General features: G+C 41.6%; 1 protein-coding gene across 1 annotated transcript in view; it reads left to right on the forward strand.

Annotated features, from left to right (window-relative positions):
* Positions 1 to 3,714: 3,714 nt before the first annotated feature.
* The window catches only part of LOC117506145 (phospholipid transfer protein-like), a gene marked incomplete at both ends in the record, with an annotated part of 37,046 nt that continues 14,022 nt past the window's right edge, over positions 3,715 to 26,738 (forward strand). The window contains 3 exons of the mRNA XM_034165647.1: positions 3,715 to 3,782; positions 14,060 to 14,102; positions 14,174 to 14,237. Of these exons, the coding sequence (XP_034021538.1) occupies positions 3,715 to 3,782; positions 14,060 to 14,102; positions 14,174 to 14,237 (175 nt within the window). The remainder of the gene's footprint in view (positions 3,783 to 14,059; positions 14,103 to 14,173; positions 14,238 to 26,738) is intronic.

Genomic DNA, 26,738 nt, shown 5'->3' on the forward strand with positions numbered 1-26,738 from the left:
GATGCACTGTTTCTTTCTCTTTTTGCTCTGTATGCACCACTCTGCATTTAATCATTAGTGATCGATCTCTGCTCCCCTCCACAGCATGTCTTTTTCCTAGTTCTCTCCCTCAGCCCCAACCAGTCCCAGCAGAAGACTGCCCCTCCCTGAGCCTGGTTCTGCTGGAGGTTTCTTCCTGTTAAAAGGGAGTTTTTCCTTCCCACTGTAGCCAAGTGCTTGCTCACAGGGGGTCGTTTTGACCGTTGGGGTTTTACATCATTATTGTATGGCCTTGCCTTACAATATAAAGCGCCTTGGGGCAACTGTTTGTTGTGATTTGGCGCTATATAAAAAAAAAAATTGATTGATTGATTGATTGACTTAAGCTCTGCCTTGAAACATTTGCACTTTCCACTGCATCCCTTTCTTGCATCCACAGCAGAGGAGTTCACGACAGACGCTGGTAGATTCTGGTGATACAAGAAGTTCAGCTGTGGTCTTGTATCCTGCCCCATCTCTGCCACGTGTTGAATTAGCTGGACATCCAGTCTGTGGTCAGGCTCTGTGTATCTGACATTCCAGGCTCAAATAGTTTGGCCCTTGTCTCACAATTCACTATGCTACTTAAAGAACAGTATGTACTAGCTCTAGCACCACCAATCCAGAATCAGCTGAAACCACCAGGAAGGTACGTCAGCTGCGAGCACAGTCACATGGAAGAGTACAGTTAAGGCCGCCTGACACCTGCATGACTTTGATCCGCGCACTTGCATGCACTCTTCCGTGGAGGAGAGTAAACTCATCTCAAGCTCATTGTAAACTGTGTGCGGCTTTGTGCAAGTGCGCAAAGAAAATTTTGAAATGTTCATAATCTCCATCACACATTAATAACATGAACGTCATGTGAATATTGCGCAAACAATTAAAAAACTGTTTGAGTGCAAGTGATTGCTTCAGTGCACACAACGCAGCTCATCTGAACAATTGTAATGAGATGTTAAATCTTTCATAGACATACTTTTACATCTACTCATAAGAAGGAAAGAACATGTAACTGTTTTACCAAGACATTACAATATAAATATTACAAATTAGCCTTTAGACTGTTCCAATACGTTCTCCACCTCATGGAGCAGATGAGAGTGAGAGAGAGAAAAAAAGGTACAGCTGCAACAGTCCTTTGTGATTCCGGAAGCAATTAGAGGTGTTTTCAACAGCTAATTATGACAGAAAATGATTCACACAGGTAAGGTCTAACCTTACCAACCCCCAGAGCAACAGTGGTAAGGACAAACTCCCTCTGAAGAAGAAACCTCAAGCAGACCAGACTCAAAGGGGCGACCCTCTGCTTGGGCCATGATACAAACATAAATTACAGAACAATTCACAAAATGAATATACAAGAATTGCTGTTGGTGCACAGGACAGGAGGGTCTCCAGCACAAACACAACTCCCATCTCTGGATGGAGCTGCACCTTAAACAGAGAGAAAAAACAGAATCAGGCATCAGAAAGACAACAAATACAGTATAATTTGTCAGCATTAAACAACAAGAAAAACAGAAATACTAAGGTGATCGCCGGCCACTAGCCCTAAACTTCACTAAAAGACCCAGAATTTAGGTGAAGTTGAGGCCGCGGCACGCTCCAATTACTGATAACATGAATTAAAAGAGTAAAAAGCGTAAAACAAAACTGTACCAGTATGCTAGCCATATGAAAGGGAAAATAAGTGCGTCTTAAGTCTGGACTTGAAAGTCTCCACAGAATCTGACTGTTTTATTGATGCAGGGAGATCATTCCACAGAACAGGGGCACAATAAGAGAAAGCTCTGTGACCTGCAGACTTCTTATTCACCTTAGGGACACAAAATAGTCCTGCACCCTGAGAACGTAAAGCCCAGGCCAGTACGTAAGGTTTAATTAGGTCAGCTAGGTAGGGAGGTGCCAGTCCATGAATAATTTTATAGGTTAGTAGCAGAACTTTAAATCTGATCTCACTGGGACAGGAAGCCAGTGAAGAGACGCCAAAATGGGTGTAATGTGGTCAAACTTTCTGCTTTGGGGTACTGTGTTGTACTCTCATTAATCACAGGTTGAAAGCATGTATAAAATCACCAATATTACATATTTTCATAGTTTTACAGTTATTTAATTACCTGAATGCTAGCCATATGTTGTTAAATAGGTGCTAGCATGTTTTAAATAGTACTACTGCCTTCCTCATCCTTGAATATGTAGGATTAACAACCGAAATCAAGAGCCTTGATGGTCTAGAGCCTGAGCACCTGATTAAACAACCTGTGGCAGCCATCTTGGAAAATGGCCACCCCTGCGATGTCCCAATCCGGTTGTTAAGTGTTTACGTAACACATCATGTGATTTTCAACTTCCGGCTCCAAACAAAAAAGGCGCACTGTCATTAACACTGAGAACTGCACTAAGACGCTCTGATCAGGCTGCACATGGACAACAGCATTAACATGGCAACATAAAACTCTTTGTATATTGTACCTAAAACTCTCCTGGATATATTAACTGGGTTTTTAGAAGTTGCTATTGCGTTTGTTTTATGTAAAAATGTCAGACGCTCAGGTCGTTTCTCCGTTATTTTCAGTGGGAGTTGTTGTGAGCTGCGATTGCTTCCTGTTCATGTCGTTCGGGGAGAAAGTGAAGTTTGCACTGTAACGTCCTGTTTATTGTAATAAATACTTTTTTATTAACAAACAGACATGTATATTTTACCTGTGCATAATAAAATATGTAAAGTAAAAGAAAAAAAAAGTTTTATTAAGTGTTCTGACCATAGAACCAGACGAATGCGGTTAACAGAGGGACGGAGGTTTGCGCACAATGTAAACACAAACTAAACTTAAACTGTAGATCCTTAAAAGGATCAGACAGACATAACTTTAACTGTAAACTTGGAGGTCTTTGGACCAGAAACAGATTTATCACGTGATGCGTTACATCAGCGCTTAACAACCGGATAGCCCAAAATGATCTGGTTGCTATGCTCTAACTGTGTGCCAGATTTCATGCTTTTATCATCTAAGTCACGATTCACCTCAAATATTGCGGATATCTGCTCCACTATGACTGAACAAATGGAACAGAAACAAAGCTGACCTGTGGCTTTAAAATAAGAAGCATATTAAACCTTATCTCTTCTTATAGCTGTGAGGAGCTGCAGCCATAGGTTCAGTGGCCATATCAAAAACTGAGCTCAGGAGCTTTGTCTGAGGCAAAGCAGTTATCTTATGTCTGCCTTTGACAAACGCCCATTTGGTTCCTGAATATAAACAGATGAGGTGCCGTTAGGGAGGTCTGTGCCCTTTTTGCCAAGAAGTGTGATGCCTGCCTTTGAGAAAAGGAGTCTTGTAATTAGAGGATTATAGAGAGCAAGTCTTGTACTTAGAAGACGAACATTTCTCGAATATGTGACGTTTTGACTCACTGGGTGCAATATTGAGAAATGTTGGTTTGTCCCAATGCAAAAGACTGAGAACCACCCCCTACCTTTTCTGGGTCAGGTTCCAAACTTCACAATCACCCCTGACCATATGAAGGGTGATTGTGAAGTTTTGATCACATTGTCCTCATATCATACTTGTGTGACAACTTATTTAATGGTGCTGTTCAGCATCCAGATTAGCCATGTGCTCCATAAAATAAACTTGAGTTTATTTCAGAACAATAAAAAACAACTGAAGCTTGTGTTGTCTTTGTCTGCAGGAGGCAAATTTTAATGCTAAAGTCTCTATGAAGGGAAAGCGACTGGCTATTCATGCAGACCTCCGCAGGTGCGTATGTACACACACACACACACACACTGCAGAAGCATAACACAGACTGTAGCTTTGCTCTAGGCTTAAAAAATACATATTTGTATTGACAGTTGGATGGGATTAACTGTACTTCCAAAAAAAATCTCGATCAGGGGTGTCCACCCATTCTGGGGCTGAGAGCCACCCGAGGGATGAGAGACTATATGAAGGGCTACCCGTTCATAATAATTCTCTGAAATTAGACAAACAATTTAACATCTCTTTAAAATAAATCTGCCGGATTAATTGTTTTTCATTAACAACAAAGGAATAGAGACTGATATTAAAACATGAACATTTTAATTATGAATAATCATAATCACATTAATCTGAACATATCAATACTATTAAACATTACAGTTCATTTTTCATTTATTTATTTATTTTTGCCAGTTCCAAAGTTTAATTTATCCCAAGGTAAGTTTAAAAAACAACTACACACACACACACACACACACACACGTTTGTGTATATATGTACAGGTTAACTTCATTAACACGTGTAAGTTACGGTCCACAAAATCAAACTGCAAGTTGTCTGAAACTGTGAGTTAATGAGGTTGACTAAAACATACAGTAGTCTAAATTTTCAGGGTCCACAAATCGACCGTGAGTAAAGCCGTAACACAAGTTACGCATACGCAAGTTAACGGAGTTCACGTGTGTGTGTGTGTGTGTGTGTGTGTGTGTGTGTGTGTGTGTGTGTGTGTGTGTGTGTGTGTGTGTGTGTGTGTGTGTGTGTGTGTGTATATATATATATATATATATATATATACACACACACACACACAGTCTGTTAGAAAAGTATCGGACCTTTTTAGTTTTTTCAAAAACCTGATGGATTTGAATCATGTGTGCTTGCATGAGCAAACCTTGAACCTTCGTGCGCATGCGTGAATTTTTTCACGCCTGTCGATAGCGTCATTTGCTTGTAAGCAGCCTTTGTGTGAGGATGGGTGGAGTCTCTCGTTTTTTTCTTTGCAAGGAAATGGCGGAACGACTGGAGCAGCGCCGCATCAAATTTTGCCAGAAACTGGGCGACAGCCAGGTGGAAAGCATTCGGATTATTCAGACGGCTTTTGGTGATGATCCTCTGGGCATCACACAGATTAAGGAGCGGTACAACCGGTTTAAAGACATCCGCACAACGGTGGAGAGCGAGCCACGCTCCGATCGGCCATCAACATGCTGAAATCAATCAATCAATCAATCAATTTTATTTATATAGCGCCAAATCACAACAAACAGTTGCCCCAAGGCGCTTTATATTGCAAGGCAAGGCCATACAATAATTACGTAAAAACCCCAACGGTCAAAACGACCCCCTGTGAGCAAGCACTTGGCGACAGTGGGAAGGAAAAACTCCCTTTTAACAGGAAGAAACCTCCAGGAGAACCAGGCTCAGGGAGGGGCAGTCTTCTGCTGGGACTGGTTGGGGCTGAGGGAGAGAACCAGGAAAAAGACATGCTGTGGAGGGGAGCAGAGATCAATCACTAATGATTAAATGCAGAGTGGTGCATACAGAGCAAAAAGAGAAAGAAACACTCAGTGCATCATGGGAACCCCCCAGCAGTCTAAGTCTATAGCAGCATAACTAAGGGATGGTTCAGGGTCACCTGATCCAGCCCTAACTATAAGCTTTAGCAGAAAGGAAAGTTTTAAGCCTAATCTTAAAAGTAGAGAGGGTGTCTGTCTCCCTGATCTGAATTGGGAGCTGGTTCCACAGGAGAGGAGCCTGAAAGCTGAAGGCTCTGCCTCCCATTCTACTCTTACAAACCCTAGGAACTACAAGTAAGCCTGCAGTCTGAGAGCGAAGCGCTCTATTGGGGTGATATGGTACTATGAGGTCCCTAAGATAAGATGGGACCTGATTATTCAAAACCTTATAAGTAAGAAGAAGAATTTTAAATTCTATTCTAGAATTAACAGGAAGCCAATGAAGAGAGGCTCGCAGCAAACAGCTACGGAGACATCCCAAAACAACACTCAGGTGTTTCCGACAGGTAACGTAGTTACTCAAAGCATCCCAGCATGCGCTTCAATGAGCTGAGGCACAGATACTCTAGCTGCAGCATTTTGAATTAACTGAAGGCTTTTTAGGGAACTTTTAGGACAACCTGATAATAATGAATTACAATAGTCCAGCCTAGAGGAAATAAATGTATGAATTAGTTTTTCAGCATCACTCTGCGACAAGACCTTTCTAATTTTAGAGATATTGCGTAAATGCAAAAAAGCAGTCCTACATATTTAATATGCGCATTGAAGGACATATCCTGATCAAAAATGACTCCAAGATTTCTCACAGTATTACTAGAGGTCAGGGAAATGCCATCCAGAGTAAGGATCTGGTTAGACACCGTGTTTCTAAGATTTGTGGGGCCAAGTACAATAACTTCAGTTTTATCTGAGTTTAAAAGCAGGAAATTAGAGGTCATCCATGTCCTTATGTCTGTAAGACAATCCTGCAGTTTAGCTAATTGGTGTGTGTCCTCTGGCTTCATGGATAGATAAAGCTGGGTATCATCTGCGTAACAATGAAAATTTAAGCAATGCCATCTAATAATACTGCCTAAGGGAAGCATGTATAAAGTGAATAAAATTGGTCCTAGCACAGAACCTTGTGGAACTCCATAATTAACCTTAGTCTGTGAAGAAGATTCCCCATTTACATGAACAAATTGTAATCTATTAGATAAATATGATTCAAACCACCGTAGCGCAGTGCCTTTAATACCTATGGCATGCTCTAATCTCTGTAATAAAATTTTATGGTCAACAGTATCAAAAGCAGCACTGAGGTCTAACAGAACAAGCACAGAGATGAGTCCACTGTCTGAGGCCATAAGAAGATCATTTGTAACCTTCACTAATGCTGTTTCTGTACTATGATGAATTCTAAAACCTGAGTGAAACTCTTCAAATAGACCATTCCTCTGCAGATGATCAGTTAGCTGTTTTACAACTACCCTTTCAAGAATTTTTGAGAGAAAAGGAAGGTTGGAGATTGGCCTATAATTAGCTAAGATAGCTGGGTCAAGTGATGGCTTTTTAAGTAATGGTTTAATTACTGCCACCTTAAAAGCCTGTGGTACATAACCAACTAATAAAGATAGATTGATCATATTTAAGATCGAAGCATTAAATAATGGTAGGGCTTCCTTGAGCAGCCTGGTAGGAATGGGGTCTAATAGACATGTTGATGGTTTGGATGAAGTAACTAATGAAAATAACGCAGACAGAACAATCTGAGAGAAAGAGTCTAACCAAATACCGGCATCACTGAAAGCAGCCAAAGATAACGATACGTCTTTGGGATGGTTATGAGTAATTTTTTCTCTAATAGTTAAAATTTTATTAGCAAAGAAAGTCATGAAGTCATTACTAGTTAAAGTTAAAGGAATACTCGGCTCAATAGAGCTCTGACTCTTTGTCAGCCTGGCTACAGTGCTGAAAAGAAACCTGGGGTTGTTCTTATTTTCTTCAATTAGTGATGAGTAGTAAGATGTCCTAGCTTTACGGAGGGCTTTTTTATAGAGCAACAGACTCTTTTTCCAGGCTAAGTGAAGATCTTCTAAATTAGTGAGACGCCATTTCCTCTCCAACTTACGGGTTATCTGCTTTAAGCTGCGAGTTTGTGAGTTATACCACGGAGTCAGGCACTTCTGATTTAAGGCTCTCTTTTTCAGAGGAGCTACAGCATCCAAAGTTGTCCTCAAAGAGGATATAAAACTATTGACGAGATAATCTATCTCACTCACAGAGTTTAGGTAGCTACTCTGCCCTGTGTTGGTATATGGCATTGGAGAACATAAAGAAGGAATCATATCCTTAAACGTAGTTACAGTGCTTTCTGAAAGACTTCTAGTGTAATGAAACTTATTCCCCACTGCTGGGTAGTCCATCAGAGTAAATGTAAATGTTATTAAGAAATGATCAGACAGAAGGGAGTTTTCAGGGAATACTGTTAAGTCTTCAATTTCCATACCATAAGTCAGAACAAGATCTAAGATATGATTAAAGTGGTGGGTGGACTCATTTACATTTTGAGCAAAGCCAATTGAGTCTAATAATAGAGTAAATGCAGTGTTGAGGCTGTCATTCTCAGCATCTGTGTGGATGTTAAAATCGCCCACTATAATTATCTTATCTGAGCTAAGCACTAAGTCAGACAAAAGTTCTGAAAATTCACAGAGAAACTCACAGTAACGACCAGAAGGACAATAGATAACAACAAATAAAACTGGTTTTTGGGACTTCCAATTTGGATGGACAAGACTAAGAGTCAAGCTTTCAAATGAATTAAAGCTCTGTCTGGGTTTTTGATTCATTAATAAGCTGGAATGGAAGATTGCTGCTAATCCTCCGCCTCGGCCCGTGCTACGAGCGTTCTGACAGTTAGTGTGACTCGGGGGTGTTGACATTTAAACTAACATATTCATCCTGCTGTAACCAGGTTTCTGTAAGGCAGAATAAATCAGTATGTTGATCAATTATTATATCTTTTACTAACAGGGACTTAGAAGACAGAGACCTAATGTTTAATAGACCACATTTAACTGTTTTAGTCTGTGGTGCAGTTGAAGGTGCTATATTATTTTTTTTTTTTTGAATTTTTATGCTTAAATAGATTTTTGCTGGTTATTGGTGGTCTGGGAGCAGGCACCGTCTCTACGGGGATGGGGTAATGAGGGGATGGCAGGGGGAGAGAAGCTGCAGAGAGGTGTGTAAGACTACAACTCTGCTTCCTGGTCCCAACCCTGGATAGTCACGGTTTGGAGGATTTAAGAAAATTGGCCAGATTTCTAGAAATGAGAGCTGCTCCATCCAAAGTGGGATGGATGCCATCTCTCCTAACAAGACCAGGTTTTCCCCAGAAGCTTTGCCAATTATCTATGAAGCCCACCTCATTTTTTGGACACCACTCAGACAGCCAGCAATTCAAGGAGAACATGCGGCTAAACATGTCACTCCCGGTCCGATTGGGGAGGGGCCCAGAGAAAACAACAGAGTCCGACATTGTTTTTGCAAAGTTACACACCAATTCAATGTTAATTTTAGTGACCTCCGATTGGCGTAACTGGGTGTCATTACTGCCGATGTGAATTACAATCTTACCAAATTTATGCTTAGCCTTAGCCAGCAGTTTCAAATTTCCTTCAGTGTCACCTGCTCTGGCCCCCAGAAGACAATTGACTATGGTTGCTGGTGTCACTAACTTCACATTTCTCAAAACAGAGTCGCCAATAACCAGAGTTTGATCCTCGGCGGGTGTATCGCCGAGTGGGGAAAAACGGTTAGAGATGTGAACGGGTTGGCGGTGTACACGGGGCTTCTGTTTAGGGCTACGCTTCCTCCTCACAGTCACCCAGTCGGCCTGCTTTCCCGGCTGCTCGGGATCTGCCAGAGGGAAACTAACGGCGGCTAAGCTACCTTGGTCCGCACCGACTACAGGGGCCTGGCTAGCTGTAGAATTTTCCACGGTGCGGAGCCGAGTCTCCAATTCGCCCAGCCTGGCCTCCAAAGCTACGAATAAGCTACACTTATTACAAGTACCATTACTGCTAAAGGAGGCCAAGGAATAACTAAACATTTCACACCCAGAGCAGAAACGTGCGGGAGAGACAGGAGAAGCCGCCATGCTAAACCGGCTAAGAGCTAGTAGCTGCGTTAAGTTAGCGGATTCCTAAAAACACACAAAGTGAATAATGTGTAAATAATTTAGAGGTGATTCAGCAGAGGGAGTGCTTTAGTTAAGGCATGTGAAGATTACACTGTGAAACAAATCGTTATCTAGGTAACTAGATCAATCTAACTGCGCAGATTAATCAATCAATCAATCAACTTTTTTCTTATATAGCGCCAAATCACAACAAACAGTTGCCCCAAGGCGCTCCATATTGTAAGGCAAGGCCATACAATAATTATGAAAAACCCCAACGGTCAAAACGACCCCCTATGAGCAAGCACTTGGCAACAGTGGGAAGGAAAAACTCCCTTTTAACAGGAAGAAACCTCCAGCAGAACCAGGCTCAGGGAGGGGCAGTCTTCCGCTGAGACTGGTTGGGGCTGAGGGAAAAAAACAGGAAAAAGACATGCTGTGAAGGGGGGCAGAGATCGATCACTAATGATTAAATGCAGAGTGATGCATACGGAGCAAAAAGAGAAAGAAACAGTGCATCATGGGAACCCCCCACAATCTACGTCTAAAGCAGCATAACCAAGGGATGGTCCAGGGTCACCTGATCCAGCCCTAACTATAAGCCTTAGCGAAAAGGAAAGTTTTAAGCCTAATCTTAAAAGTAGAGAGGGTATCTGTCTCCCTGATCTGAATTGGGAGCTGGTTCCACAGGAGAGGAGCCTGAAAGCTGAAGGCTCTGCCTCCCATTCTACTCTTACAAACCCTAGGAACTACAAGTAAGCCCGCAGTCTGAGAGTGAAGCGCTCTAATGGGGTAATATGGTACTACGAGGTCCCTAAGATAAGATGGGACCTGATTATTCAAAACCTTATAAGTAAGAAGAATAATTTTAAATTCTATTCTAGAATTAACAGGAAGCCAATGAAGCGAGGCCAACACGGGTGAGATATGCTCTCTCCTGCTAGTCCCCGTCAGTACTCTAGCTGCAGCATTCTGAACCAACTGAAGGCTTTTTAGGGAACTTTTAGGACAACCTGATAATAATGAATTACAATAGTCCAGCCTAGAGGAAATAAATGCATGAATTAGTTTTTCAGCATCACTCTGAGACAAGACCTTTCTGATTTTAGAGATATTGCGTAAATGCAAAAAGGCAGTCCTACATATTTGTTTAATATGCGCTTTGAATGACATATCCTGATCAAAAATGACTCCAAGATTTCTCACAGTATTACTAGAGATCAGGGAAATGCCATCCAGAGTAACGATCTGGTTAGACACCATGCTTCTAAGATTTGTGGGGCCAAGTACAATAACTTCAGTTTTATCTGAGTTTAAAAGCAGGAAATTAGAGGTCATCCATGTCTTTATGTCTGTAAGACAATCCTGCAGTTTAGCTAATTGGTGTGTGTCCTCTGGCTTAATGGATAGATAAAGCTGGGTATCATCTGCGTAACAATGAAAATTTAAGCAATACCGTCTAATAATACTGCCTAAGGGAAGCATGTATAAAGTGAATAAAATTGGTCCTAGCACAGAACCTTGTGGAACTCCATAATTAACTTTAGTCTGTGAAGAAGATTCCCCATTTACATGAACAAACTGTAATCTATTAGACAAATATGATTCAAACCACCGCAGCGCAGTGCCTTTAATACCTATCTACCTACCTACCTATTAAACAGCTAACAGATACAGAAAAACACCGCTGTGCTCCGGAACAGGAAGTGATACAATGCCCACAATTTCTTGGATAGTCACACTGAAAAGCCACCGAAAGCCGTCTGAATCTTCCGAATGGTGGATGAGCTGGGCATGTTACAACATGTCCTGTGGGGCTTCAACACGGTGGCGCTTTTGCTGCGCCATCAGCTTCGTGCCGATGAATTTCGCTACAAAACTTTTCATGGCCAAAATCTTCTGTCACAGTGGAATGTGCCAAAAAAGTGCTGATGTCCACCTCTTCCACAGTTTCTTGGATAGTCACACGACGGTCGCATATCACCACAGCATTCACTTTGGAAATGATCTGGTCATTTCAGCATGTTGATGGCCGACTGGAGCGTGGCTCGCTCTCCACCGTTGTGCGGACGTCTTTAAACCGGTTGTACCGCTCCTTAATCTATGTGATGCCCAGAGGATTCTAGCAAAATTTGATGCAGTCGCGCTGCTCCAGTCGTTCCGTCTTTTCCTTGTAGTGAAAAAAACGCCGAGTGCACCACACATGTCCCACACAAAGGCTGCTTAACAGAAAATGACGAAATCAACAGCCGTGAAAAAAGTTCACGCATGCGCACGAAGGTTCAAGGTTTGCACATGCAAACACACGTGAATCAAATCCATCAGGTTTTTGAAAAAAATCAAAAGGTCGGATACTTTTCTAACAGACCTCGTATATATATGTGTGTGTGTGTATGTGTGTGTGTGTATATATATATATATATATATATATATATATATTCCACTGTTGATTTTGCAAGTTTTCCCAAAGAATGGAGAGGTCTACAAAGAATGGAGAGGTCTGTAATTTTTTTTTTAAACTGTGTGCCCTCCTTTGACTGAGTTTGGTTTGTGTAAGATAACCGTTCACACTCAGATCACATCAGTGTCCTCTTGTTTCCTGTCTCTTGTCCAGTCTGTGTCTTGTTGGTGTTGTAGTTAGTGACCCTTATGTAATATAGTCTGTTGTTGTACTGTAAGCTCCCGTGATGTCTGTGTGTTTTCTACTGTAAATTGTTTGTTAATTTTTACAGTCTGTCAGGGACTACAGATGGAAATTAGTCCATGGCTACAATCTGACATATTTACACTTTATGTGTCCATCAATATGTGTTGTCCCTTTTAAATAAATAAATGAAATGAAAAAGTTAAATTTTTATCATAGGTACACTTCAACTGTGAGAGACAGAATCTAAAAACAAATTCAGAAAATCACATTGTGTGATTTTAAATTGTTAATTTGCATTTTATTGCATTAAATAAGTATTTGATCCAATAGAAAAACAGACCTTAATATTTGGTACAGTAGCCTTTGTTTGCAATTACAGAGGTCAAACGTTTCCTGTAGTTTTTCCACCAGGTTTTCACAAACTGCAGCAGGGATTTTGGTCCACTCCTCCATACAGATCTTTTCCAAATCTTTCAGCTTTGGAGTTTCAGCTCCCTCCAAAGATTTTCTATTGAGTTCAGGTCTGGAGACTGACCAGGCCACTCCAGGACCAAACAGAATCATCCTTACCCCACAAAGTGAGATCTTGCATGGAATACCAGACCGAGGGAGATTGACAGTCATCTTGTGTTTCGTCCACTTTCTAATAAATAATCATAACAGTTGTTGTCTTCTACCAAGCTGCTTGCCTGTTGTCCTGTAGTCCATCCCAGCCTTGTGCAGGTCTACAGTTTTGTCCCTGGTGTCCTTAGACAGCTCTTTGGTCTTGGCTATGGTGGACAGGTTGGAGTGTGATTGATTGAGTGTGTGAACAGGTGTCTTTTATACAGGGAACAAGTTCAAACAGGTGCAATTAATACAGGTAAAGAGTGCAGAATAAGAGGGCTTCTTAAAGAAAAACTTGACCAACCTGAGCACAGCCTGGATTGACTACAGGAAGACTTATGACTCTGCCTCACACATGGATACTGGAGTCCTTGGCACTATACAAGGCTAACAGTGCACTGATAACCTTCATCATGAACTCAATGGGACTGTGGAAGATGTCACTGGAGGCTCCAAGTCAATTGCATAAGTCACCATCAAGTGTGGAATATACCAAGATGATGCACTGTCCCCACTGCTGTTCTGCAAGGCATCAACCCCCTCAGTCAACTCATCACAAAGAGTGGCTATGGCTATCAATTCAGAAATGGAGTAACCATCAGCCACCTCCTGTACATGGATGACATCAAGCTGTATGCCAAGACTGAGTGAGACATTGACTCATTGATCCACCTCACCAGGATCTACAGTGAGGATATCGGGATGTCATTTGGATTTGATAATTGTGGTTGAATGGTCAGCTACAGCCATATACCTCCAGAAGGTAAGACAGGTGCTGAGAAGCAAGCTCAATGGTAGAAATAAGTTCCGAGTCATCAATACATGTTTTGGGGAAGTGTGAGCTACAAAGGCACAGGAAACTTTGTCAAAATTGATGGCAGGGTGATTGCAGCATGTTATCAGAAAATAGTGGAGGAATATTTGTAGTCATCAGCCCGGAAGCTGCACATGAGACATACTTGGATGTTCTAACATGACAATGATCCGAAACACAAAGCCAAGTCGACAGGAGCTACAGCAAAATAAAGTAAAGGTTTTTGAGTGGCCATCTCGATCTCCTGACCTCAATATCATTGAGCCACTGTGTAAGTTTGCATCAAATTATTGTTTAATGTTTTATGAGAAGGTACGTCTACTCACTATCCACCACTGGTTATTTTTAGAACATCCACTCCAGGTGCCTCACAGGCCTACACTACATGATATGTCATAAGTTGTGGAACAGGTGACTAACTATTTACTCTCAAAACTGTTTAAGATGATCACATGTGAAAGTGAAAACCTCAAACTCATAAACAGAAGTTCAGATGCTGACATTTAAATCTTTTTTATTTTCTAGGTTTAAGATCTTCTCTAATCAGTCAGCGTTGGAGTCACTTGCAGTAAGAACCTGTCTGTCTGTCTGTCTCTCTGTTGACAGGAATTTGTGTCTAACTCCTTATATGTCTCTTAGCTAATTCCTCTACAGGGTCCTCTGAAGGCCATGTTGCAGATGTCAGTGGTTCCTTTGATAAACAGTAAGCAGTAAACTGATTTCTAAATGAATGCAAAGAACTCTGGATGTCCCGATCAGGTTTTTTTTGCCCCCATCGCTTCTTCTTCTTTTGGCTGCTCCCGTTAGGTGTCGCTACAGCAGCTCAATTGTTTCCATCTCACCCTGTCTTCTGTATCTTCCTCTGTCTCACCAACCACCTGCATGTCCTCTCTCAGCACATCATGAACCTCCTCTTTGGTCTCCCTCTTCTCCTCCTGCCTGGTGGCTCCATCCTCAGCATCCTTCTCCCTATATACCCTGGGTCCCTCCTCTGCCCAAACCATCTCAGTCTCACCTCTCTGACTTTGTCTCCAAACCGTCCCACCTGAGCTGTCCCTCTGATATGTTCATTCCTAATGCTTTTTTCACATGCTTTGTACACTGTGGCTTTTACAATGACGAGGCTAATTTATGGATTTTTACAGGCGTTTTCATAAGTCCAAATACGTCAGTTGATGCTGACAATTGATGCTGTCAATTGATTTCCTGAAATCTTCGCTCCTCATGCGATGTAAATTCACACACAGTGTAAATATAAGGTCTTACCTGTTTGTTTTAGTGGATTAATCATACTTTAATTCCGTGTAGTGGCTGAAGAAAAGTCCCTCTCCGGCAGTTTGTGCCGGAGTTGCTCCGTCAGATCAGTTAGCGGAGCGGAGCCATCTCCCCCCACCCTTCCCCAGCGGTTCTGGTTCTGTCTTGGCACAACAAGTCGAAAAAGTCTCATTAACATCTCATTCACCACAGACTCCATCCGATTCTGGCTGCACGTGATGAAATCTCAAGAAAAAGTTAAAATTACTCAGTTCTCCGTGTGGAGCAGTGACATCGTGTGCGTGTTGGGTGACATGCGTGTCAATATTTACGTGTGACTCTTCAGGGAAAAAAGCATTTAGGGTACGTATTTACAGTAATTAAAAGTTAAAAAATCTTTCTGTCTAACATCTTTCTGTGTAAATATCTCGTTACAACATGGAGACTCGCGGCTTATAGACAAGTGTGGCCTATTTATGTACAATTTCTTTTTTTCTTTTTAAAATTTGTGGGTGCAGCTAATATTCAGGTTCTATAGTCCGGAGTTACAGTATTCAACTTCTTGTACAGCTTGCTGTATGCCTTTTCATTAGCTTTTCAATTTATGTTTCAGTTTATTTAGTTTACATAGTAACAAATCACAACAAAGCTGCCTCATAGCACTTCACACAAGTAAGGTGTGTACTTACCTTTCATTGCTATGCTGATGATACTCAGTTATATATGCCGATAACTGCTGGTAATCTCATTTCAGTTTAATTTATTTCATTTGTATAGCAGCAAATCACAACAAAGTTGCCTCAAGGTGCTTCACATAAGTAAGGTCTGAAATTACCAACCCCCAGAGCAAGAACACAGGCAACAGTGGTCAGAAAAAAACTCCCTCTGAGGAAGAAACCTCAAACAGACCAAACTCAAAGGGGTGAACCTCTGCTTGGGCCATGATACAGACACAAATTACAAAAGAATTTACAAAACAATATAGAGGAAATGTTGCCAGTGCACAGGACAGGAGGGTTTCCAAAGCAGACACCACACCCATCTCTGGATGGAACCACACCTCAAACAGAGAGAAAAAAAAAACAATCAGGCATCAGAAAGACAAGAAATACAGTATAATTTGTCAGCAATAAACAACAAGAAAAACAGAAGAAATACTAAGGTCCTCGTCGGCCACTGGCCCTAAGCTTCACTAAAACACCCAGAATTTAGGTAAAGTTGAGGCCGCGGCACACTCCGTTTACTAATAAAATGAATTAAAGGAGTAAAAAGCATAGTAACATACTATGCCAGTATGCTAGCCATACGAAAGGGAAAATAAGTGCATCTTAATTCTGGACTTGTCTCATCCACATACAACCCCAATTCCAATGAAGTTGGGATGTTGTGTAAAATATAAATAAAATAGAATACAATGATTTGCAAATCCTCTTCAACCTATATTCAGATGAATACACTGTCAGGTTTGACCTTGTTCTGACATACACAAAATAACTCAGACAGAGACTTGACATGTCTTTAGTGAGCTTTGCAAAGGAGAGAAACAGCAGAGGCTGGCAGCTTCATGCAGTTCTCTGACTGTGACCTCCTGGCGGAGCCCTTTTATTGTATAAGGAAAAACAAGGATAAGAGAGGAGTGAGTTGAGTCCATGGTCACAACATGTTGTACAGATACGTTTGTAATCAACTGAATCATTCATGTGCCATTAGTCATGTGTAGATACGTTTGCAAACAACTGAATCATCCGATCTTTATGTACAGAGTGAGTGGTTTTGCTGAAGCTTGCCAAAAACTATAAACAGGCTGCAGCTGTGAATATCTAAAAGAAACAATTTGCAGATTTTAACATACCGAAAGAACAATTTGCAAATGAGATGATAATAAAAGATAAACATGTTTTTTACAGTATAATTTATCTAACATACACCACAAAGACAAGATATTTCATGTTCAAACTGATAGTTATTTTTGTTATTGTGCAGATATTTGCTCATTTTGAAATGGATGTGTCAGAGTTGGACCTGAAAAAGAACACCTCAGTTAACCCAGAAAATAATCACGCAGGAGACACTGAATTTCTTTTCCTGAATCAGGAGAGAGCAAAATGAACGTGACCCTCGTCACCGACCGTCTTGTCAGCTCTGAAGGGCCCCACCCACTTGCTTCCTGTATTTATTAGAATAACTTGCATACAGACAGATATGAAAGAGACAAAATGCCAAACAAGCAGCGACACGAAGTCTTTTCTCACATGGATATGAACATTGTTATGGTTTTAAAACCTCCAGTCTCACGGGTTGTCTCATAACATAAAGGAAACAGGAAAACAGCACTCAACCCTGAGCTAGTGTGCAGGTCACACCGCTCTCTGCTCAAGATTGGACTGTTAATTAAAATGTACATCTGTGCTCAGCAAAAACATGGTCTTAGCAAAACAGTCTGCACTCTCACTGAGCCAAAGTTCATCTGTTCATCTTCCCGTGTGAGCAGTTTAATGATTACTTAAACAGTTCAGTGTATATAATTACTTTAGTAAATCAGTGATTAACTAAGACAGTAATATTAAATGAAACACATGTACATAAATGTGTATATGAAGAATGAGATCAAAGACAAAATCAAAGACAGCAAATCAAAGTAAAGACAGTAATAATTGATAATATATTAAAATGTCCTGTCAGGATGCCTGTAACACGTTTCAAAAAAGTTGGAACTGGACAACAAAAGACTGGGAAGGCTGATGAATGTTCAAAGAACACCTAATTGGAAACAGGTGAGCATCATGATTGGGTATAAAAGGAGCAGCCGTTCACAAGCAAAGATGGGTGAGGATCACCACTTTGTGAACATCTGCATTAAAAATAGTCCAACAGTTTAAGAACAATGTTTCTCAACATTCAGTTGCAAGGAATTTAGGGATTCCATCATCTACAGTCCATAATATAATCAGAAGATTCAGAGAATCTGGAGAACTTTCTACACGTAAGCGGCAAGTCCGAAAACCAACATTGAATGCTCGTGACCTTCGATCCCTCAGGCGGCACTGCATTAAAAACCAACATCATTGTGTAAAGGATCTTACTGTGTGGGCTCAGGAACACTTCAGAAAACCATTGTCAGTTAAACAGTTCGTCACTACATCTACAAGTGCAAGTTAAAACTCTACCATGCAAAGCAAAAGCCAAACATCAACAACATCCAGAAACGCTGCCGCCTTCTCTGGGCCCGAGCTCATTTGAAATGGACAGATGCAAAGTGGAAAAGTGTGCTGTGGTCTGATGAGGCCACATTTCAAATTGTTTTTAGAAAGCATATGTCCTCCAGACAAAAGAGGAAAAAGACCATCCAGATTGTTACCAGTGCAAAGTAGAGAAGCTTGAATCTTCGACTGGACTGGGTTGATTGACGCGTGGATGTTTAGCTTCAAATCGCAGAAGCTTCCTCAGCTAAAATTCTTGCTCTGGTAGTCTGACTTCTGTCTTGACTCTTGTAGAGAAGAACAAACAGAAGCCACAAAAGCTGGAGTTTTAAACCTAACCAGACCCCTCCTACCAAGAGGCAGACTGCTATTGGCTAGTGACTAAACACTTGCTTTAATTAGCACCTGTTGTGCTCCAGTTAGCACAGTTCTAATGACAGGGTAGCTGTCCCTCCTAATGATGGGACTGACGGCTCCCCTGACAGCTCTCCTAACGCGTCTCCTGATGACGTGAATAACTCATTACCATGAACAAAAGACTGAAACTGCTTTGACCTGAGTACCCCATTGTAAACAGGGGACAAAGCGTGTCTCAGACCCCCTCCCCGGTTAAGGCTGGGTTTCAACTGTTTCATATACAATGCCTCCTTCACCCCTATCTCAAACCATTTCTTCTCTCTGGCTAATATTTTAACTTCCTTGTCCTCAAACGTGTGGTTAGTGTCTTTAAGGTGGAGATGAACTGCAGATTGAGGTCCACTGGCGCCCTCTCTGTGGTGCCTTTTGTGTAACGGCTGCTTAGTCTGACCTATGTAGTGTTCATTACAGTTTCCCTGACATCTGATAGAATACACTACATTGCTCTGTTTGTAAATAGGGATCCTGTCCTTAGGCCAGACCTGGGCAAACTGCGGCCCGGGGCCACATGCGGCCCTTTGCATGTCTCTGTCTGGCCCTCATGAGGTCTGTGAATATTATTACATATATTAAAAATGTCAAGCTTGTGTGTTGCAAATCATTAGAGAGGTTTATTTAGGTATATTTAAATATTTACATATTATTACAATAATAAAAATTACCTATAAAAGCTATTAAATAGGTAATTTTTTGTAAAATTTGTAATGGGAGACAGCCGAGTTATTGATGGCGTGGCCCTCGGACATAATTCAGGTTCCCTATGTGGCCCCTTGTAAAAATTAATTGCCCACCCCTGCCTTAGGCTGAACTAATTAAAATCAGTCAGGCTAACCCTAACCCAGCTTTGCACTCTTCACCCTGTCAGACACTCACTTAACTGCAAACACATTCTTAAAGGACATGCTGCATGTGTTTTAATGTCCCAGTTAGCATCATCACATCATCAAAGTACTCATGATTGTAAGTCTCCCTATGCAAATGCACTCATAATTAGTGGTTCCTGATGTTTTTTATTCCTCTCTTGAAGCGAGGAAACAGGTGCATTTCCAGAATATGTCTTGCTCAGCAATTCTTGGCATTTCTCTGTGTGTGACGTAGTTAAGAGAAAAACAGAAAGATCCCAGACAGAGACAGACAGAGCAAAACAGAACAGCATAGAACATCATAGGAGCGCAGCTGTCCTCTCTGTCAGACATCTATAACACCAGATGTCTGCGCAGGGCCAGAAGCATCAGCTTGGATAGTTCACACCCCGGGCACAGCCTGTTCTCACTGCTGCCCTCAGGAAAGAGGTACCGGTCCATCAAGGCCCTCACATCCAGACTCACCAACATGTTCTACCCAAGTGTAATACGAGTATTGAATGCACATTAACCTTTAGTCTGCACCATTCATTGCATTTATTTTTTTATAAAGGTGAATGCAATGAATAGCACAGACTTCTATGAAATTGGGCTATTAGTAAAAAAAAAGGAGAAAAGGGGGTGTTCACAATAATAGTAGCATCAGCTGTTGACACTACAAACTCAAAACTATTATGTTCAAACTGCTTTTTTTATCAATCCTGTGAATCACTAAACTTGTATTTAGTTGTATAACCACAGTTTTTCATGATTTCTTCACATCTGCGAGGCATTAATTTTGTTGGTTTGGAACCAATATTTTGCTGGTTTACTAGTGTGCTTGGGGTCATTGTCTTGTTGAAACACCCATTTCAAGGGCATGTCCTCTTCAGCATAAGGCAACATGACCTCTTCAAGTATTTTTGACATATCCAAACTGATCCATGATACCTGGTATGCGATATATAGGCCCAACACCATAGTAGGAGAAACATGCCCATATCATGATGCTTGCACCACCATGCTTCACTGTCTTCACTGTGAACTGTGGCTTGAATTCAGAGTTTAGGGGTCGTCTCACAAACTGTCTGCGGCCCTTGGACCCAAAAAGAACAATTTTACTCTCATCAGTCCACAAAATATTCCTCCATTTCTCTTTAGGCCAGTTGATGTGTTCTTTGGCAAATTGTAACCTCTTCTGCACGTCTTTTATTTAACAGAGGGACTTTGCGGGGGATTCTTGCAAATAAATTAGCTTCACACAGGTGTCTTCTAACTGTCACAGCACTTACTGGTAACTCCAGACTGTCTTTGATCATCCTGGAGCTGATCAGTGGGTGAGCCTTTGCCATTCTGGTTATTCTTCTATCCATTTTGATGGTTGTTTTCTGTTTTCTTCCACGCGTCTCTGGTTTTTTGTCCATTTTAAAGCATTGGAGATCATTGTAGATGAACAGCCTGTAATTTTTTGCACCTGCGTATATGTTTTCCCCTCTCCAATCAACTTTTAAATCAAACTACGCTGTTCTTCTGAACGATGTCTTGAACGTCCCATTTTCCTCAGGCTTTCAAAGAGAAAAGCATGTTCAACAGGTGCTGGCTTCATCCTTAAATAGGGGACACCTGATTCACACCTGTTTGTTCCACAAAATCGACGAACTCACTGACTGAATGCCACACTACTATTATTGTGAACACCCCCTTTTCTACTTTTTTTTTACTAATAGCCCAATTTCATAGCCTTAAGAGTGTGCATATCATGAATGGTAAATGGTAAATGGACTGCATTTATATAGCGCTTTTCCATCTGTATCAGACGCTCAAAGCACTTTACAATAATGCCTCACATTCACCTGTGCTGCCATACAAGACGTGCAGTACAATAGGGAGCAATAGGGGATTAAAGGCTTTGCCCAAGGGCCCTTAGTGATTTTCCAGTCAGGTGGGGATTTGAACCCATGATCTTCTGGACTCAAGCCCAACACCTTAACCACTAGACCATCACCTCCCCTGAATGATGAATGAATGTTTGGTCTTGTTGGATTTGTGAGAATCTACTGAATCTACTGGTACCTTGTTTCCCATGTATCAATCAATCAATCAATCAATTTTTTTATATAGCGCCAAATCACAACAAACAGTTGCCCCAAGGCGCTTTATATTGTAAGGCAAGGCCATACAATAATTATGTAAAACCCCAACGGTCAAAACGACCCCCTGTGAGCAAGCACTTGGCTACAGTGGGAAGGAAAAACTCCCTTTTAACAGGAAGAAACCTCCAGCAGAACCAGGCTCAGGGAGGGGCAGTCTTCTGCTGGGACTGGTTGGGGCTGAGGGAGAGAACCAGGAAAAAGACATGCTGTGGAGAGGAGCAGAGATCGATCACTAATGATTAAATGCAGAGTGGTGCATACAGAGCAAAAAGAGAAAGAAACAGTGCATCATGGGAACCCCCCAGCAGTCTACGTCTATAGCAGCATAACTAAGGGATGGTTCAGGGTCACCTGATCCAGCCCTAACTATAAGCTTTAGCAAAAAGGAAAGTTTTAAGCCTAATCTTAAAAGTAGAGAGGGTGTCTGTCTCCCTGATCTGAATTGGGAGCTGGTTCCACAGGAGAGGAGCCTGAAAGCTGAAGGCTCTGCCTCCCATTCTACTCTTACAAACCCTAGGAACTACAAGTAAGCCTGCAGTCTGAGAGCGAAGCGCTCTATTGGGGTGATATGGTACTACGAGGTCCCTAAGATAAGATGGGACCTGATTATTCAAAACCTTATAAGTAAGAAGAAGAATTTTAAATTCTATTCTAGAATTAACAGGAAGCCAATGAAGAGAGGCCAATATGGGTGAGATATGCTCTCTCCTTCTAGTCCCCGTCAGTACTCTAGCTGCAGCATTTTGAATTAACTGAAGGCTTTTTAGGGAACTTTTAGGACAACCTGATAATAATGAATTACAATAGTCCAGCCTAGAGGAAATAAATGCATGAATTAGTTTTTCAGCATCACTCTGAGACAAGACCTTTCTGATTTTAGAGATATTGCGTAAATGCAAAAAAGCAGTCCTACATATTTGTTTAATATGCGCTTTGAATGACATATCCTGATCAAAAATGACTCCAAGATTTCTCACAGTATTACTAGAGGTCAGGGTAATGCCATCCAGAGTAAGGATCTGGTTAGACACCATGTTTCTAAGATTTGTGGGGCCAAGTACAGTAACTTCAGTTTTATCTGAGTTTAAAAGCAGGAAATTAGAGGTCATCCATGTCTTTATGTCTGTAAGACAATCCTGCAGTTTAGCTAATTGGTGTGTGTCCTCTGGCTTCATGGATAGATAAAGCTGGGTATCATCTGCGTAACAATGAAAATTTAAGCAATACCGTCTAATAATACTGCCTAAGGGAAGCATGTATAAAGTGAATAAAATTGGTCCTAGCACAGAACCTTGTGGAACTCCATAATTAACTTTAGTCTGTGAAGAAGATTCCCCATTAACATGAACAAATTGTAATCTATTAGACAAATATGATTCAAACCACCGCAGCGCAGTGCCTTTAATACCTATGGCATGCTCTAATCTCTGTAATAAAATTTTATGGTCAACAGTATCAAAAGCAGCACTGAGGTCTAACAGAACAAGCACAGAGATGAGTCCACTGTCCGAGGCCATAAGAAGATCATTTGTAACCTTCACTAATGCTGTTTCTGTACTATGATGAATTCTAAAACCTGACTGAAACTCTTCAAATAGACCATTCCTCTGCAGATGATCAGTTAGCTGTTTTACAACTACCCTTTCAAGAATTTTTGAAATTAACAATAAGAAATATACTCAAAACCTGGTTTAATCTTTTTAGTCACATAGCACTACTATTATTCTGAACACTACTGTATTTACATTTATTAGTTTTTTCACAGTTATATAAAACACTTATTAGCGTTGTTAACAGGCTGCGTTAATGACTAATTGCTGCAGGTGCACAAAACCTTCTCACAGCTACTGCTTTTACTGTGACTGCATCAAAATGAACAGTTATTACTTATCGTAACGCAACATCACAGCTTGAGACGCCGACGAGGGCGGTCGCATCTCCTCCACTCTCCCTTATCTCTCTGCTTTTAACCTTCAAGTCCCTACTTCACCAGACTTGTGAATTCCTCAAAACTATATTGGATTCTGGATCTATTGGACTACTATTGGATTAACCATGGAATTGATCAACTGGTCTCTGAACGCTATTGACACCATCTTTTCTACAAGAAGGTCAGGACCGGGGGATCTAACCTGCCCAGATGGAACGTATCCTGCGGGCTATGTTCTCGACTCCTGGAGTTCCTGGCGTGTGGCGTGCTTGGAGCCTTTCTCTGTGGAGGACATCGAGGACCTATTCATTTTTGGTCTTATGGTAGCAGGGCTGGTACTTTTTGGCTTATGTGCTGCCCTGATCTACCGGAAAATTGGCAAGACGGCGGCATCAAGAACCACGGCCCCTCGCTTGTCCGTCATGACTAATGAGGTTGGCAAGGCAGTGCATTCTCAGACTGCATTGACTCTTGAACTCAGACGCAAATTGGATGACACCTTGGAGCTGATGCGTGCCTTGCAGATGAAGCTGAAGATTTCGGAGGCCGGTGAATATTCTTAATTCAAAGTTAGGAATATTCTTAATTCATAATTGGGATTTGGCTGACTGTGTGGAACTATAAAAAGTGTTTTTCACTGCTCGGCTGCAACACTACAGGCATCAAGGTCAATTGCCCACTGTTTTTCCTCCAGTGGAATTTATCTAGGCTCTGAGATTATTTGGCTCCAATCGTATCTCAACCCACAAGGACAGTAAACTGACAGATTTGCACATTGACCAAAGCATGTAGAATATCCTCTTATCACTCTCTGCCCCTCCCTCACTGCGGCAGGCCTCGTTCTCCCCAAGCTGGCCTGGTGGCGCGACTTAGAGTTGCAGGGGCCTTCACCCACTTTGCCTCCATTTGGATGACGGACTGCTTCAAGTTTAGTGCACATAAACAATGTCAAATGTATATGTGTTGTCTTTAATTTTGATGTGTGCCATTATTACGGTAAAGAAGTAATAATTGTGGATTAATTGCTGTATCTTGCATGAGGTAATTGGAGTGTAAACATAATTGCCCTTTTTTGGGATCAATAAAGTTGTCTGAAGTCTGAAGTCTGATCACACGTGTGTAAACCTTGGCATTAATCTGTGCCTCAGCTCATTGAAGCGCACGCTGGGATGCTTTGAGTAACTACGTTACCTGTCGGAAACACCTGAGTGTTGTTTTGGGATGTCTCTGTAGCTGTTTGCTGCGAGCCTCTCTTCATTGGCTTCCTGTTAATTCTAGAATAGAATTTAAAATTCTTCTTCTTACTTATAAGGTTTTGAATAATCAGGTCCCATCTTATCTTAGGGACCTCATAGTACCATATCACCCCAATAGAGCGCTTCGCTCTCAGACTGCAGGCTTACTTGTAGTTCCTAGGGTTTGTAAGAGTAGAATGGGAGGCAGAGCCTTCAGCTTTCAGGCTCCTCTCCTGTGGAACCAGCTCCCAATTCAGATCAGGGAGACAGACACCCTCTCTACTTTTAAGATTAGGCTTAAAACTTTCCTTTTTGCTAAAGCTTATAGTTAGGGCTGGATCAGGTGACCCTGAACCATCCCTTAGTTATGCTGCTATAGACGTAGACTGCTGGGGGGTTCCCATGATGCACTGAGTGTTTCTTTCTCTTTTTGCTCTGTATGCACCACTCTGCATTTAATCATTAGTGATTGATCTCTGCTCCCCTCCACAGCATGTCTTTTTCCTGGTTCTCTCCCTCAGCCCCAACCAGTCCCAGCAGAAGACTGCCCCTCCCTGAGCCTGGTTCTGCTGGAGGTTTCTTCCTGTTAAAAGGGAGTTTTTCCTTCCCACTGTCGCCAAGTGCTTGCTCACAGGGGGTCGTTTTGACCGTTGGGGGTTTTTCTGTAATTATTGTATGGCTTTTGCCTTGGGGCGACTGTTTGTTGTGATTTGGTGCTATATAAATAAAATTGATTTGATTGATTTGAATGCCATATACTTTGATACCAGTCACGGTATTGCACAAAGTAATCCCAGTGGATCATCAGATATCAATCAATTTCAATCAGTTTTATTTATATAGCGCCAATCACAACAAACAGTTGCCCCAAGGCGCCTTATATTGCCAAGTGCTTGCTCACAGGGGGTCGTTTTGACCGTTGGGGTTTTTCATGATTGTTGTATGGCCTTGCCTTACAATATAAAGCGCCTTGGGGCAACTGTTTGTTGTGATTTGGCGCTATATAAAAAAAAAGTTGATTGAAGTTGATTGATATTGTAAGGCAAGGCCATACAATAATTACGTAGACGTAGCCGAGTCTCCAATTCGCCCAGCCTGGTCTCCAAAGCTACCATTACGGCTAAAGGAGGCCGAGGAATAACTAAACATTTCACACCCAGAGCGGGAAAGGTGCGGGAGAGACAGAAGCCGCCATGCTAAACCGGCTAAGAGCTAGTAGCTATGCTAAGCTAGCGGATTCCTACAAACACACAAAGTGAATAATGTGTAAATAATTTAGAGGTGATTCAGCAGAGGGAGTGCTTTAGTTAAGGCACGTGAAGATTACACTGTGAAACAAATCGTTATCTAGATAACTAGATCAGTCTAACTGCGCAGATTAAACAATCAATCAATCAATTTTTTTATATAGCGCAAAATCACAACAAACAGTTGCCCCAAGGCGCTTTATATTGTAAGGCAAGGCCATACAATAATTATGTAAAACCCCAACGGTCAAAACGACCCCCTGTGAGCAAGCACTTGGCTACAGTGGGAAGGAAAAACTCCCTTTTAACAGGAAGAAACCTCCAGCAGAACCAGGCTCAGGGAGGGGCAGTCTTCTGCTGGGACTGGTTGGGGCTGAGGGAGAGAACCAGGAAAAAGACATGCTGTGGAGGGGAGCAGAGATCGATCACTAATGATTAAATGCAGAGTGGTGCATACAGAGCAAAAAGAGAAAGAAACAGTGCATCATGGGAACCCCCCAGAAGTCTACGTCTATAGCAGCATAACTAAGGGATGGTTCAGGGTCACCCGATCCAGCCCTAACTATAAGCTTTAGCAAAAAGGAAAGTTTTAAGCCTAATCTTAAAAGTAGAGAGGGTGTCTGTCTCCCTGATCTGAATTGGGAGCTGGTTCCACAGGAGAGGAGCCTGAAAGCTGAAGGCTCTGCCTCCCATTCTACTCTTACAAACCCTAGGAACTACAAGTAAGCCTGCAGTCTGACAGCGAAGCGCTCTATTGGGGTGATATGGTACTACGAGGTCCCTAAGATAAGATGGGACCTGATTATTCAAAACCTTATAAGTAAGAAGAAGAATTTTAAATTCTATTCTAGAATTAACAGGAAGCCAATGAAGAGAGGCCAATATGGGTGAGATATGCTCTCTCCTTCTAGTCCCCGTCAGTACTC

This window comes from Thalassophryne amazonica, unplaced genomic scaffold, assembly GCF_902500255.1.
Source record: "Thalassophryne amazonica unplaced genomic scaffold, fThaAma1.1, whole genome shotgun sequence".
In the NCBI taxonomy this organism is placed as follows: Eukaryota; Metazoa; Chordata; class Actinopteri; order Batrachoidiformes; family Batrachoididae; genus Thalassophryne; species Thalassophryne amazonica.